General features: G+C 36.8%; 1 protein-coding gene across 3 annotated transcripts in view; it reads left to right on the plus strand.

Annotated features, from left to right (window-relative positions):
• Nucleotides 1-13,731, plus strand: part of oxr1a (oxidation resistance 1a) — a 145,060-nt gene that overhangs the window by 82,140 nt on the left and 49,189 nt on the right. Inside the window, exon 1 of one of the 3 annotated variants that reach the window (XM_057339321.1) lies at nucleotides 4,027-4,272. The exons of the other annotated variants lie outside the window; for them this stretch is intronic. Within the exon in view, the coding sequence (XP_057195304.1) occupies nucleotides 4,155-4,272 (118 nt within the window). The 5' untranslated portion in view covers nucleotides 4,027-4,154. Of the gene's footprint in view, nucleotides 1-4,026; nucleotides 4,273-13,731 lie in introns of those variants that run through there. 3 annotated transcript variants of the gene reach the window in all.

The raw sequence follows: 13,731 nt of genomic DNA on the forward strand, positions 1-13,731 counted from the left end.
TATGTCTTTAGAGGTGTATAAAGATCTTACATAATGAAGCGTTATGTTTTTATTACCTTAGAATGAGCTTTTTCTATATACACACCGCGGGTCGCCATGTTGTTTCTACAGTAGCCCTAAACAGACAAACTGCTCTACAGAGTACGTTTCGTAAATACGTTATCTCCTTCGGCAAAAAAAGCGAAAACGGAACAACATCTTTGTCCTGTGTGAGCCACTGTAGTGTTTTGAAAGGGAGGGGTGGAGTGAGCCGTTGGTTGCAATTCGCAACCTCACCACTAGATGTAGCTAAAATCTCCAGATTGCTCCTTTGAAGGGATACTTCAACCAAAAATGAAAATTCTGTCATCATTTACTCACCTTCGAGTTGTTCCAAATCTGTATACATTTCTTTGTTCTGATGAACACAGAGAAAGATATTTGGAAGAATGCTTATAACCAGACAGATTCTTCCCCCCATTGACTCTCATAGTAGGAAAAATACAATGGTAGTCAAAAGTGCCCCAGAACTGTTTGCTGTCCTACATTCTTCAAAATGTCTTCTTTTGTATTCAACAGAAGTAATTTTCCTACTATGGGAGTCAATGGGGGCAAAATCTGTCTGGCTATAAGCATTCTTCTCAATATCTTTCTCTGTGTTCATCAGAACAAAGAAATGTATACAGATTTGGAACAACTGGAAGGTGAGTAAATTATGACAGAATTTTCATTTGTGGGTGAAGTATCCCTTTAAGTCATAGCTGGTCTTTAATTTCCAAATCTAAAATCACTAAAAGATTTATTTTCTGCACTATATTTTGTGGATTAAATAACATTTGACTTTATCGTTCAGTACAAATACAGCTGTTGTACGAGAGACGGTCTGCCTAATTGTATTTAGTGCCCTTTCATTACAGAGGCGAAGCTCCACTGCCTTTTCTATTAGGTGCATCTGCCCAGCCTGAGTGAGTTTTTGCTCCGTTTGTGTCTGTCTAATTGGGCCTGTAAACTGTGAAAGACTCGGGATAATGTGCAGATGTTCGTCCTTGCGCTGCTGTGGCATGTGGACACAATGTGGCCTTTGGAAATCAAGACCTCGTCGGTGTTTAGTAATGAGATCCATCACAACTTAAGCTTTTGTATTTTTTTTTTCTGAAAGGATTTTTTAAAATTTGGCAGTTTATCATGTTATGAAATGATTTTTTTCTTCTCTTTAACAGATCTTATTCACAGGGCTTAATTTTTTTGTGGGTAGTCCCATAAGCCCATTGATTAGGTATATGATCCCAGATGAATCGACTCAGTAAGTAAACCGTTGATAAGACTTTAATTTGAATCACTTGCATAATTTTTATGACCGAGGGTCAGATCATTCTTACTGTGTGATGTAAACCACATAATATGTTGCAGTTCCTAATAAACTGGCAAAGTTATTATTACTCATGTTAAATTTGGATGTGGGTTATGAGGGTCTCATACTTAATTTGACCTATAAAACGTTATAGTTTGGTCTATTTAATATTTCAATATAATTTTCTGATGGCGAACAGCTGAATTAATTGTGTGCTGCTTCTTATTTCCCACGACTCTTTCCATTCTGGAAAATGAAATAGACTTTCTGTGAACATTGAACGCTGTGAGAAGAGAGAGAATATTGGTTGGGAGGGAAGCCCTGCTTTAATCTCCGTCACTAATAGGGTTTATTTTATTTCTCGGCTGTGAAATGAGGACGATGGATCTTTCATAGGGCCAATCAAATTAAACTGCACTTTAATTACGGCCGGGCTTGTTGAGAATTTCGAATCAATTGTATTTTTCTGTCTCTCAGTTGAGTCTTCGATTGAGTGCTTACTCATTTCTCGCAGTCTGCGGACAGAAGCTCGGCACTCAAAGGCTTGGAACGGCCTTGACTTCTCAGCATTTACACAATAATTTGATGACTGGGCTGTTTTTGTGAACCGCTATGCAGAATATTGCAGGGCTGAGCTTCTGTGTACGCTTAAAACAGCAGTTCACCTAAAGATGACAATTGTGTCATTATTTACACAGCGTTGTTTCAAACATGCTTTTATCTTTTCCAGTGGAACACAAAAAGAACTGAATACTGAACAACTGTTTTTCATGGCCCTGGCTGTCCAATGTGCTGCATTTCAAGGCCATTTGATGTATAATGCTTTGTATTGCTACTTTTGTGTTCCACGGGGAATAATAGCATGTGTTTGAAAAAGAGTTGTAAATGATTACAAAGTAAACTCTTTCTTTAAAACTGCAACACAATGAGCAGGAGGAGGAAAGATGATATGCAAGGTCAGGATGAGAAGGAGGAAGAAGCTGACTTTAATCCCCATGACGACCAGCACGGTGATTGTTGCATCCATCAAATGGAGTCTCAGTGTGCACAGGCTTCCTCTGAACACAGCTGTTTTGCCTGGACTTTGTGCTTTATGTGCTACTGATTTAATATCTTTCATCTGTTGCAATAAATAGGGATTTTCAGAAAGGCTCTTGTCAGCAGTTATTTTGTGTGTCATCTTTGTTTGTAACAAGGTTATTTTAGTTTACTAAAATTAAAACTTTGAAAACGTCTCTGTTCATTGAAATCAAATCAAATATTGACCTACAAATTATGGGGAAAAACTTAACTAAAGGAAAAATTGAAATGTTGCATCAAAAATAAATTGAAATAAGTTTAAAGCACTAAAATGATAATAATAAACAAAAACTGAAATAAAACTAAAATAGAAATGAATTAATATTATATAGCAACATAAAAAATAAAAAAATAAATTATAAAAGAACAAAAGCATATACCAAAATTGCTAAAACTTGAACTAAAATGAACATTAGTTAATAACTAAAGATCTAAAAATAAAAGCTAATTTAAAAATAAAAAATAAAATGAAAATAATAACTCTGGTTTGTAATGCTTTGTTCAGTCAGGCAAGTCTTTTGGGGATTTTGCTTTTTTTTTAATACAATATACTCCAGTTTTTCAGTTCAGTTGATTGTAACACCTAACATCTGTTTTTACATTTTAGAATTTTAGGTTTTATTAGATTGCATCTCAGTCTGAACATTCAAATACAATATCAAGTATGTTTTTTTGTCACACAGGATAGAACGCAACTGTAAAATCTGTATTTAAATACCCTAAAATTTGTGTATAATATCACATTAGCAAGAAACATTGTTTATACACTTACATCATTACTATAACAACTGATACAGTGAATGTTGTCTGTACAAACAAATCCAATTTCATCACTTACAAAGTGACAGTACAAACGATCTCAAATCGGACTCAAATCTTTGTGTGCGACATTATTCCTGACCAGCAGAGGGAGTTTCACTTGTTTGGGATTTTGGGATCTGCGTGAATTTGGCCTGAGATGCGCATTTCATTTGTCACCCCTTGGGATGTAATTAACTTGATGAATTTAAAAGACACAGAACTATCTTTGCAATTAGCAGTCGGCCTCGTATCATCAGATGAACGGTATAGATGTGGTTGGGGAGGAGTGAAGACGCTGATCGGTGTCCCTGCAAGGTTTTCGTAAAGATACAGTATAATTGCGGCTCTGTTATTAATTTAGCATGCATTGTATAAGCAGTCATGTGATATCATATTAAGTTATTTAGCAAACAATAAATAATCACATTTCATATTCACATTCATGAACAAAATATGAATGTAATAATATATGAACCAATTTTATTGCATTATAAATTGCGTTAAGCATTATAAATATTTATAATGTTTGTTAATTTTATAAAATATTGAGGTAGTCTAGGTGCATGCACATGTTTGTTGTTGTTCTTGTAAGCACTGAGTTTTTTGAGGTTTCTTTTAACTATAATTGGACATGGATGCAAACATTAAGACATTCCATATTTGGACAAATACATGCTAAAAATAATATTAATAATAAACACATTTTTGCGCGTGTAACTGTGACGTAGGCATCTGGTAGACCAACCAGAAACTTTGTTTAGGTCAGCAGAATTCCATCACAGCGTCGCGTCGCGTCGCTCGGGAAAAAGTTCAGCAGCAGCTGTCAGTTTCAGTTCCTGGTTCTGCGCCGCGCGTTTCGTTGACAGATCGTACTCGAGTGTTCATTTTGTGTTTTTTTTTGTGTCACTGCACTTAATGTTTATGATTCGGAAGACATTTGAACATGGATTATATTCAATCGTTCAGAGAAGCGATCGCTGGTAAAATCTGGCCCATTACAACGAGAGAAGTTCAGTTCAAAGACTATTCAGAGGACGACACTGATGAAACACACACTCCAGGTCAGAGTTTTGTGTTTACAGAAGTTTTACAAATGCAGCTCATTAACTTATAAATATGTCTAATGCAACGCGTGTTGAGTTAAGTGTAGTTTGTACAGTCTGTCGTAAACATTGATATTGAAAGTTTGACAGTGACTTTAGTCTTTAGAGAGTTGTTACACAGTTTCCGTCGGTGCTTTGAATAAGCATTTGCATGAGGTTTTACAGGATTGTATTTGCACTTCCATAAGAAATAAGTCTTGTTATGGCTTTATACAACATGTACAATTATTCACAGTATGTTATTGCATGTGTGATTTTGTTTGGTTTGCGCAGATAATATCAACACGTGACACGTTCGGATGCTACAGTAGAGTCCAGTTGCATACTGTACAAGAATTATAATATACAATAAAAGCGTGTAAAGTCATGATGGAGACATTTGTAAAGTGTAATTGTTTATTCCTGCTAAAAAAAACAATAGACGCCATGAACGAGAAATTCTAATGGATTTAATGGCCAATTGTGTTGGTTTTAATTAAAACTGTAGTCTTTGTGGCTCTCTACTGGTAGTGTGTAGGGTATTGGTGGGATGTTATGTTCTGATGGGAACCAATAGAACACTATTAAATCCTACTGGAATTAGAGCTAAACACACTACATAACAGAATTGTGTAATGGTTTTAATGGTGAACATCTGATGGTCCATAATGGTATTTGTAATAGAAACCATTAGAATTGTATTTTTTCTGCAGGTGTATTCATTAAATGCAAAGTCTGGTACTTGATACAACTTGAAATACACTCAAATGGTCTACATATGATGTAAAATTTCCCGTCTAGTGTCTTAATTGCTGTGGTATTAGACTTTGTAAAACATGTTTATACTTAATATCTGGGGTCAAGTGACTTCATACATTCACTAAAATCATCTTGAGTTAGTCTAGAATGATTAGTAAAATAAGCTCTTAAAAGCTCTCTTTTGGAATTCCAGAAGTCATTTGTAAACCTTAATGGAATCCCAAAATAACAAATTAATGGCCCACTGTTTTCTGCATCGCCTCTGGCCCCTCATTACAAGAGAAGAACCCAGTTAAAAGAATAAGTGTGCTTCACCGGTGCCAGGCTGGAAGCACACTGAGTCCATTAGCATACATCTGCACTGGCTTTAGACTGGCGTGGGAGGCACAAGACTCGTCCTGCTTTGCTATAGATCACCTCCGAGATGGATGAAGTGTGTGGGTGTGTGATCAGTACTGAGACATTACCAGACTAATGGATGGGTGCGTAAGCTGGCGCGCTGTGCCAACCCAAAAGGTCACGTGTGGATGCCAAAGCATCTGCATTAATGCCAACTTGTGATGTTGTTTGGCAACCACAAACAATGTAAACCTCTAGCCTTGACTAATTTGGTTGCACTTTGTATATTCACATTATTCTTGTGAATCTCAGAAGGATGACATTACTACAGTCACGTCATGTGTTATATACCATCATACTGCTCGGCGCTAATCAAACAAACAGCGCAGGGCACAGAGGAGGCATTAGCGCAAGCCGCTGTGACCTCACCTTTGAACTTCATCGATCGCTGCAGAGCGTTGCAGCCCTAGCGGCGTTTGTTTAGCGCTCGTCTAGACTAAATGCTAAAGTGGCAGGGAGGGTTGGTGCACACCGTATCAAACTTTGCCCTCCATTCAATAACCTTTTGAAATTGTGACTAAGCGCCAGGGCTGCCGTGCGGCAAAGAGCTGTTTACCTGCGACGCAGAAGCTGATCTTTCAACTCCAGCTTATGCTAGAGGTTTTTTCTCTCTCTTGCCCTGCATTATTTCACCCGTCTCCTGATGCTGGATATGGATTTGGCACTAAAGCTGCCACATGCAGTGAGATAAAGAATAGTCTCGGCTGAATGGAAGTGTTTGGCTAGGTGTCACATGATCTCATCCCAGTGTGCTCTCTAGTCACGCTGATAAATTTAAAGAAGACTCATTCTATATTTGAGTCATTATTTATCATGTGTCATAGTTTAGCTCTTAGAAGTCATGCATCATGTCTCCCACAAGAAATCTGGAAGAATATAGCAAAGTACTCATACTATGGCAGTAGTATATAAAATATTGTATTATTTTTGCAGTATGCAGAATGTGTGTACCTGTGTTGAAACTAGCTGGTAGTTAATTTACAAGCCAAAATTATATTTTAATTGACTGTGGTTACACCTAGCAATGCTATGCACAGTATGTAAAATTTCTTCATGCATTGAATACTTAGATAACTTTTTTGGCACACTGTTTGAGAAACGTTAGCATATTTTTTTTTTACATATTTTAATGAATTTAACAGATGATAACACAACAAGTCATACTGTGTGAGAGAGAGGAGAGCAGGAGTTGGGAAAGGACCATGAACCGAGACTAAATGTCAGGTTGCCCGAACCACTCAGGGCTCTAGACTAACTTTTTGCAGTGGTTGCACTGGTGCGCCTAACTTTTTTTCTTAGGTGCACCAGCATAAAAGTTAGGTGCACCAAAATTTTCGCATTTAACACCGCAGTTTTACCAGTTAACTTTTTTTTAAATCGCTGTCCATATAGGCAAAATTAACTTGTAAATGATTAACTAACAATCTGGTCAACATAAAGTTCTTTATTTGAAGCACAATTCTATAAGAAAGGTAACTTACTGAAAAAGTGTTGGTGCTTAAAGTGCTTCACTGAACTGAAATTTAAACTTAAAACATCTCAAGATAAATGGACCAGGGCTTGACATAACCTGGGAGGTGAAGTGAAGCAAGTTTTACGTTGTTTATCATGTGCATAGTGTCTGGACTTTTGATCATCCCTTGTATGTTTTGCGATCGGATAACTCCCGGTGCTGCAGACGGGAGCTCTGTCATCTCACGAAAACATTGTATAAAAAACTTTGCATGCCGTAGTTTACACAGGACTGGCGGGAAATGTGCATTGATACTCCTTCATTCTTCATGTCATGTGGTTTACTTTGATAGGTGAACTGTCTTTCCCGCGTCCCAGCGCGACATCCGACGGGCTTTCCCAGATCGCATCACATATGTCTAGTCGGTAACAATGACAGGTGAAAACATGCACGTCCCTTCGCGAGCATATCACGCTCTAATGAAGGGAAACGGGGAGTTACAAATTGCCCTCATTGTAATCCGTCAAAATGACGGACGGACAGACGGCCTTTCAGATTTTTCCGTCACTGGTAAAAAAATCTGTCAATGACAGAGAATTTTCGGTTAACGCGACCTCTGGTACACACACACGTACAGGAAAATCTGGACCAAGGCCAATCAGAGGGGGGCCCACCCTTCACTATCTCTGATTGGTTTAGACCACGATATGGGCCTAATGTGTGTCTGTTGTTGAATCACAGGGAGACTTTCAGAGTCGCAGAGACTTTTTTTCTCCCTCAAACGGCTGGTCGCACCGGTGTGACCTCATATTTTTCTTAGTCGCACCATTGAGAAATAAGGTCGCACTCTAGAGCCCTGCCACTATTGTGCAATATGTCAACATGCAGCTCACTTGACAATTGGCATCGACATCAAATCTTTTTGGTCTTATTTTTAGGGCTGTTTAACGATTAATCACAATTAATCGCATCTCAGATTAAAAATTATATCCGAATTATAGTAATATATATACTGTATGTCCGTGTACTGTGCATATTAATTTTGTATTTATAAACACATACACGTTTTTCAGAAAAATATAAAAATACATAAATGTTTGTATATAATTTAAATTATATATAAATATACACATTTACATTTATAATTATGACATTTACATATACATTTATAAATACAAAATGAATATGAATATGCACAGACATATATTATGTAACAACACAGTCTCATGGAAATTTGTGACATTATCACGAAATGTAATCTATTAATTCGTGTTTACTGACACGAATTTCCCCCTTTTTTCGTGTCAGTCAGCGCAACTTTTTTTCGTGTCACCCAGCACGACTTTGAATCTAATGTATTTTAAACGCGACATCTTTCATATGTATAAATATATATCAACGCAATCTGATGGGAATTCATACCTATTTTACACGGTGGCTCATTCGTGTGAATTCCTGTTTCCTACGATCTCATTCGTATGTTTTCTTATGATTTGACTTTTCCCCTGTGACGTTAGGTTTAGGGGCGGGGTTAGAGTAGCCATTTATCGTTGTTTTGCCACCTTGTGAAACTCGAGTTTTAAAATTAGCCTTTGCGGCTGTGATTTTAGGGTGAAGTAAGGTGTTGGTTAGCCACATCTAAACTATTTACGACTCCGGTTATAAATATATAAATGTAAATACACACGCAGTCTGTGTATTTAAAGTCGTGCTGAGTGACATTAAAAAAAGGTCGCGCTCACTGACAAGAAAAAAATAGGGATGTTGACATGTCCATGAACAGGAATTAATAGATTCCAAATTTCGTGTCTATGCCACGAACTGCCGTGAGACTGAGTTGTATGTAAAGACAAACTTTTTTCTTTATGCGATTAATTGTTGAACAGCCCTAGCTCATTATTTGAGATTATACACAAAACTGCATGAATCATAATAGTGTTATTTCCAAGAAGATAACGCTGAATTAATAAAACAGTTTAATTGATAGTTGTTCCATTGCTCTGTGTATTACTCAATAAAGCCGCTGTTCCTACAGCATTTTGCAGGTGTGCAGATTAAGAGCAGAGTTGACTCAACAGCATTGAGTTAGACTTTAGCCACTTCTTTATTTGATTTGCAAACTAAATAGTGCTCACTAAAGCAATAACTGCCGAGTGGATGGAAGGATCTTGTTGCGATTAGTCACCCTGGAGTGAGTGCTAATGAGAGACTCTGGTGCGGGTGACACACTGACAGGATCAGGGTTTGATTCATTGACCTGGGGTGGGTGTTAATGAGGGAAAGGAACAGGCCTTGCAGAGTTGAGCATCTCCCCTGACGCAACATTCAACACACACATACACACATAGAGCAGCTACTGTGACATTCTACCCCGTGAAGACTGGCAGTGTTTTGGGCCAGTCGTATAAAAATTGGGCAATTTCCTTGTTTTCCTTTCTTTTCATTTACAGATGCAGTTCAAAGTGTAATTTAGGCAAACTTTAACATACTCTTGTTTACTCTAACCAGAGTAGAACCCAAACCTATCTATTACCTTTTTAGGAAGTACCTGCCAAGTAGGAAAATAAATATGGCAGGATTAGAGACGAGCGAGGAAAATGACAGCGACGAACTTGTGCCTAAAAAAAATGGGACGTTACGTCTGAAATATGGCAATATTTTGCAAGGCTTGACATTAACGCTTGTCCGGGAGAAGTGAATGTTTTGTATTGGCGAGTGAGAGAGAATTTTACTTGCCCGACCGGACAAGTACCTTGAAAAAAATATAATAACAATAGTGCGACATATATGTACAGTAGAATAATACGAATATGTGCATTAGACAGAGCTGCGTGTATGTGTGAAGTGCGTTTGTCGTGTTTGTGCTTGTTTGTGTGTAACAATAATCAATAGTGCACTGCACTGACTCCATGTAACGTACGTTAACTAGATACGAACGCGGAATCCTGTTATTTCAATGTCATCTGGCTGTTCGGCTTGTCTGAGTGAATTATGTGCACAATTTAACATTCAACACGGGTGATGGTCGAGTATTTATCTGCGTCTGCATTGTATGAGGATATGAACACATGAACATCATCTCCAGAGTTGTTCTGAGAGTTTATTTTACGAGCGTTTTACTGTTTGAGTGAAGCTATAGACCGTTTTCACAATGACGTCAGTTAACTTCCGCGTTTCGCAAAGCAGTGTATTCCAAGTTCCGGTTCGCCATCATACCGGAGATTTCTCAGTAAAATGCAAGTATGTTTAACAAAAACAACTGGAATCTAGCTACCAGGACTTATAGCAAGAATATGACTTGACTAAATAGTTGCCGGTAAAAACCAAGAAGAAGACGTTTTGGTCGTGTCGTGAGGAAAAAATAACCGCTGAACCTTCACTAATAAACAAGTAAAAGAGATAACATTACATCTCCCGCTGGCAGAAGTAAACAAACACTGCTTCAGAAGATGCGTGACGTCATGTGAAAAGGGCCTATTGGCAAACACACAAAAACTTGAGCCTTCCCAGAAAACCCGTCAAAATAAAAGTCCTGTTGAATTGAACACGCACTGTAGTGTTAAGTGTTTGCCTCTTCCTCGATAGTTTTTTTTAGCCTGAATTAGATTTAATTACATCAGAAGAATATCTATTACCTGATTATTTCAGTATGATAATTACATATATAAATAATAAAAAAATTGCTAATAAAAATAGCATTTCTCTAGGAAATGTTATATCGCAAGAAATATCGTTATCGCAATATTCAACAACAAAATCGCATATTTTCTCAATATCATGCAGCCCTACTGCCAAGAGACACAGCTTTTAGTGAGAAGATGCGAAATAGAAATGAAAAACTTGACTGAGTAAAAACACTTATGCAATATTTGCGACGTAGACAGAAATAAAAATGTACAGTATGATATGGCGCCTTAAAGAGGAAGAATAAGACAATTGAGTAAAGACAGTGGTGAAATAAAAAAAGTCAAAGTCATCCCTAAAAGCAAATATTGTCAAAAAAGTCAAAGTCATCCCCAAAAACAAATATTGTCAATCCTGTTTAATGTTTGACAGACATATTTTAGTCAGACAGAACCTGACATCACATGCTTGTATCTTATTCTGTAATCATATTACATTAAATACTTGACACGTACTGAACCGATATAAACATTGCATATTACATTGACTGAGACATGAGCCCTGATGCCTGTGTTCTCAGATTGTTAAATATTGGTGAGAAAATGTAAATTTGACCAGCTGTCATATGAGCAGAAGAATTAGGCGTGCATCTATTTCTTATGAAGAACTGCATGTAATATACTGTAGCTGTTGTATTAGCTCATGCTAGGAATGGGTGGCATGTCGAAATACAGTGTAATGGGTTAACCGGGGTGAAGGGCTCCACCCATAAATATTTGTCCCAGCCTTGTGAAATGAAGTGATGGCCCTCAGATTTTGTTAGGCACATGGCAAAAGGGAGTTTAGTTGTTTACAGTTGCACTTTAATATATAATTCAACTTACGTGCAGGTACAGGTGTGTATATCAGCTGTTTTACAATGGCTAGGGATGTGGCATATCTAAATTCTAAAAGCAAAAAAATGTAGTGATACCACATTATTTGGGTTGAATAAACAACCTCCAAAAATAAACAAGAGAATATAATCAAGTAAGATAAAGTACTTTTCGCTTGTAAAGAATGGGGCTGCACAGTATATCGGAATTAAAATATAACCTATTGTGATATCGGTTTTGTTTTAACCAGCCGTGACGGCAATATGCGACAACCAATATTGGATTAGAAATGTTATTTTTTAATGTTGTGATGTCACGTCCCATCTAGTTAGTGTTGCACATTTTTCTCCAAGTATAATCACTGGATTAACCAAAATTTGCTTTACAAAATGCCCGTGGCATTTTTGTATTTTTCACTGAACATTTCACTGCGTTTATATCCTCAGAATATTATTGTTTTATTAGACGTTCATTTCAGTCCAGTGTCTGTTGAATATCAACAAAATCAAACCTCAGGAGTGACATAAAGTCATCCAACAGCAATGTGGAAGACTGACAGCATGACAAAACATGAAAACTGCGATAAAAATGCAGGTTATTACAAATATTTTTTTTTTCTTTTCGCAAATACATAATTAAAAGTGAATATGAATTTGTTTTCTTTGCAGAATTTGAGGTCTGAAAAAAACAGAGCATCTTTTCTGTTACAGTATTTTGACCGGTTTCCCCCGTTTTCATTTTCTGCAAATAAATGCAAATAGAAACAAGATTTTTTTTTCTTTCAGAGAAATATTGTTATTAGTTCACAGAATTAAACAAAAATGATTATTTTACCTAGACACATACCTTTGAATAATATATTCAGAAAAACTGAAAATTATTTTGAAATGGTATCTTAATTTTTTCCATGGCTGAAATCCTAAATTTGGAACAAAATGAGTGTCATTAAATAATAGCATACCTTTTTTTTCACTATTCCTTTAGTCGTGTGGGTAGTTTGTGTGAGTGTTTGTTGAAATAAAGCGAATGATGCAAATGATGTAATCCCCATTTCCGCACAGCTGAAGTCTTCTCATCATTCCAACACTGTGCGCGTGTCTGTTTGTACCACCTGCTTATTATGATGGGGCACTTGTTTCCAGCACCATTTTGAGCAGTAAATGAGAGCAGTCTAAGAATAACTTCCGTTCGGCCTTTGCAGCTGCGTCTAACACAAGCCCGGTTGTTTGCTCTGTCAGAGAACTTTGTCGCATCCTTTTCTGTTCCAAATACATAGACAACAAATGCATAAACGTGCATTTTCAAACTGCTCAAAGGAATACATTGCAGTATGAGCAGTTTTTGTGAGAGTTGCTAAGGCAAGCGTTTTTCTCATAATTTGGCATTTCAACAAATGTGGCACATGCAATGGATAAATGATGCCTTAAAATCTTTTGTTTATTGAGCAGACGTCTGGTACTGACCTCAGTGTTTCTGTGTACAGCATGCGTACAGACCTTCTAGAAATATTCCTGGAAACTTCTGAATGTATGCTTTTCTGTTATTATCACATCTACAAGGTATAAAGCCACAAATGCACTTCACAGCCATGATTGTGTTAGCGTTGTTTATATGTTAGCTGTGAAATCTCTTAAGAATATCTGCTTTGTTTGAGAGCTTTTACTGCCAAAATCACAAGACTAATGAAAAGTGTTTTTTGTTTACAAGATTGTATGTACATTTAGTGGTACACTTTTATATTAGTTCTTGTTAGTGGTGGCTTTTGTACAGTAGACCATCATAATACGACCTTGTTTCAAAACTTAGTGATGCTGTGTTTTAAAACCGTATAGGTCCGCTTGCTCCTGACAAAAAAGTTAAAAGCTATGCAGCTTAATATGTATCCTTTGCAGGAAAAGCAATTCCATGTTGCATTGTGATGAGCTCAGTGAACAAATCCATCCAATATTTTATTTAAATTAAAAGAAATGTTAATTCTAATTAAAATTTGAATTAATTTCTATAAATATAGTTCAATCTATTTTCGACACACTGTTTTACTCAAAATGTGTATGTGCTGTGTATTTTTATGCTTATTAGACTTTATTAATTATGAGTCGAATCTCTTGTGTGAAGCAATATTTTTATGGCACACAAAGTTGCTGCCTATGTAGTAATCTTAATTCAGTAATCATTTCAGCTAGGGTGCTGCCTTGGAGGGCTGCTGCTTATTTAGACTAGACATTCATGCATCACATTGGATTTTGGAACACAGCCATGCATTAAAAGAAATGAGATTAAATGCATATTTATCCAAAAGATTTGTTGTGTTTTGTTGATGGAGAGCCG

This window comes from Triplophysa rosa, linkage group LG8 (assembly GCF_024868665.1).
Source record: "Triplophysa rosa linkage group LG8, Trosa_1v2, whole genome shotgun sequence".
Taxonomy (NCBI): domain Eukaryota; kingdom Metazoa; phylum Chordata; class Actinopteri; order Cypriniformes; family Nemacheilidae; genus Triplophysa; species Triplophysa rosa.